Source organism: Protomyctophum parallelum (genome assembly GCF_964188405.1).
Source record: "Protomyctophum parallelum genome assembly, chromosome: 23".
NCBI lineage: Eukaryota > Metazoa > Chordata > Actinopteri > Myctophiformes > Myctophidae > Protomyctophum > Protomyctophum parallelum.
In genome coordinates, this window is record NC_139715.1 from 30822878 (window position 1) to 30825377 (window position 2500).

General features: G+C 46.1%; 1 protein-coding gene across 1 annotated transcript in view; it reads left to right on the forward strand.

Moving 5' to 3' along the window:
- Window positions 1-2500, forward strand: part of LOC310854045 (kalirin-like) — a 70584-nt gene that overhangs the window by 56113 nt on the left and 11971 nt on the right. Inside the window, exons 41-42 of the mRNA XM_083758523.1 lie at window positions 426-601; window positions 1073-1201. Coding sequence (XP_083614649.1) covers window positions 426-601; window positions 1073-1201 — 305 coding nt within the window. The remainder of the gene's footprint in view (window positions 1-425; window positions 602-1072; window positions 1202-2500) is intronic.

Here is a 2500-nt window from a genome sequence, read left to right on the forward strand (position 1 = left end):
AAAAATAGCAGACCTACAAGCTCGTATCGCGCCACCGAGTGGCGCGATACGAGCTTGTAGGTCTGCTATTTTTGAAAATTCGAAGAGCGACTGACATTTTTAGAATCTGATCTCAGGTCAGAATGGGTTCATCAGACCAGTGTGTGTCCGGCGGAAACCTCGTATGAATCTGATCTCAGGTCAGAATGGGTTAATTAATGTTTAATCATTTGAAATCAAATGTATGTTTACATGTGACCCATAAAAATTGCTCCACCGACCCAGTGTTTTCATCCATGCTGTGTGTGTGTGTGTGTGTGTGTGTGTGTGTGTGTGTGTGTGTGTGTGTGTGCGTGTGCGTGTGCGTGTGCGTGTGCGTGTGCGTGTGCGTGTGCGTGTGCGTGTGTGTGTGTGTGTGCGCGTGCGCGTGCGTGTGTGTGTTGCAGGAAGCTCCTCCCCCACTGTGGGTGGGGGGCCGGGGGGCGTGGTCGGATCTCCAGGGGGCGTGGCCGGATCGCCGGGGGGCGTGGTCGGATCTCCAGGGGGCGTGGCCGGATCGCCGGCATCATCAGGACCACCGGGACCCAAAAGAACTGGATCGGGTACCGGGAACACGCTAAAGGTACACATTTAACCCATTTAGACCTTTTTTCTAAAAAAAAGAAATCTGAAATTCCTACGTTTCTGTATCCGTGGTGCTCAATATTTCATGTCAAGGCCCCCAAAAATGATCTGTAATCGGCCACCGACCCCCATCTGAAAACATGTTGTTCTAGAGACCCCTCAGAAGCAAAGATTTGAGTTAAAAACGTTCACTCTGAAAGAATATACATTCAAAGATTTGAGACAAATCTTTACGATTTTTCAAAAATAGCAGACCTACAAGCTCGTAGCGTAGCTCGTAGCGTAGCTCGTACGAGCTCGTAGCTCGTAGCGCGGCACTTGCTATTTTCCCAACTTTGTCACAATTAAACCGAGACAAAGTAGATGCCAGCATGACACTCTGCCTTTAATGAGTTCCAGTCTGGAAGGCTGACAACATGCTTATAGTTGCTTACCCTGTATGTTTACTGCGGTTTATTGTGATTGACAGCGCTGGTTGACCAGTCCTGTGCGGAGACTCAGTCAGGGGAAAGCTGACGGACAGAAGAAACCTCCAATCAGGGCCAGGAGGCGGGACAACAGAGCTGAACTGGCCACGCCTCTAACAGCCAACACACCGGTACACACGCAAATAATGAATGCAATAATCAATACAATAATTTACACATTTGATGCTTTGTTTAGAATATAGAGAGAATGATTTTCAGACTTTCCCATCAGGACACGCCCCCCCCCCCCCTCATCTAGACTGAGTGGCAAAACATTGAGCAGCATGGAGTGTTGGAGTTTGGAAGCGCTCGTTGTAAATCACTCAACCGCCCTGCGTACCACCTGCTTCTAAATGTCACAGAATGCAGGAGGCAGCAAAAGTATTAGTTATTGAAAACAAGCACTTCCAAACTCTGACACTTAGAAAAATAATCAAATGCAGGGCATTTCTTGACAGAAAGTAGCTCATAACTTTTCTATGGTGGATTTTTATGAAACAAAAACTTTGCAGATAGAAAGAGGATAATTCAAGCTTTTCGTACAGCTGCAATGTTGGTGAGTTTAATGCAATCAGACAGTACTTTTCTTTTTGGATGTACGGGGCTGTCGAGGCCAGAGTGGGCGTTCCCTCATAACTTCCAGATACAATGATGTCATGCGCATACCCTCTATACTCGTCCTATAACCCATTCTGACCTGAGATCAGATTCATACGAGGTTTCCACCGGACACGCACTGGTCTGATGAACCCATTCTGACCTGAGATCAGATTCTAAAAATGTCAGTCGTTCTTCGATTTTTCAAAAATAGCAGACCTACAAGCTCGTATCGCGCCACTCGGTGGTGCTAAAGCATAGCATGATGCCGACACCAAAATGGGTTCCCGTTCAGAATGGGATAAATGTGATCACATTTGACTGGGGGGCTGCCATTTGCAGCCTCCAGCTTTTCACCAGAGAAAAACTGATTTATTTTTATTTTTATCCAAAATGTGTTAATTGCACAGGCAGACTCTTCACACACTAGAGCATGTCTGAAATAAAATAAATGTCAGAGCTGAAATTGAAATGTAAATATGAAGTGATTGCAAGACATTACTCTATAAGCCATATCTCCAAAACTGGTGGGTCAAACTGAACAACCAATATGTCAATTTGAAGAAGTGATTCCCTGCTTGCATATGAAAAAAACGAAAATGGAAAAAAATTAGGGCACCGCCTGCACTGTTTCTGTTTCTGCATAGCCATTAGCTTCTGTATTAGGTGGTTTTGATCAGATCGGCGAGGTTCGGAGCTCATTTCTGATGTTCATGCAGTGCATCGCGATTGGAATCTTGGCGTTTCTGGAGAACGGATGGGCGTCGCCGTAGCTCGCTAGCATTGGCGGTATTGCTACCGTAGCGTTCCGAGGCGTAGGGCATTAATGTGGG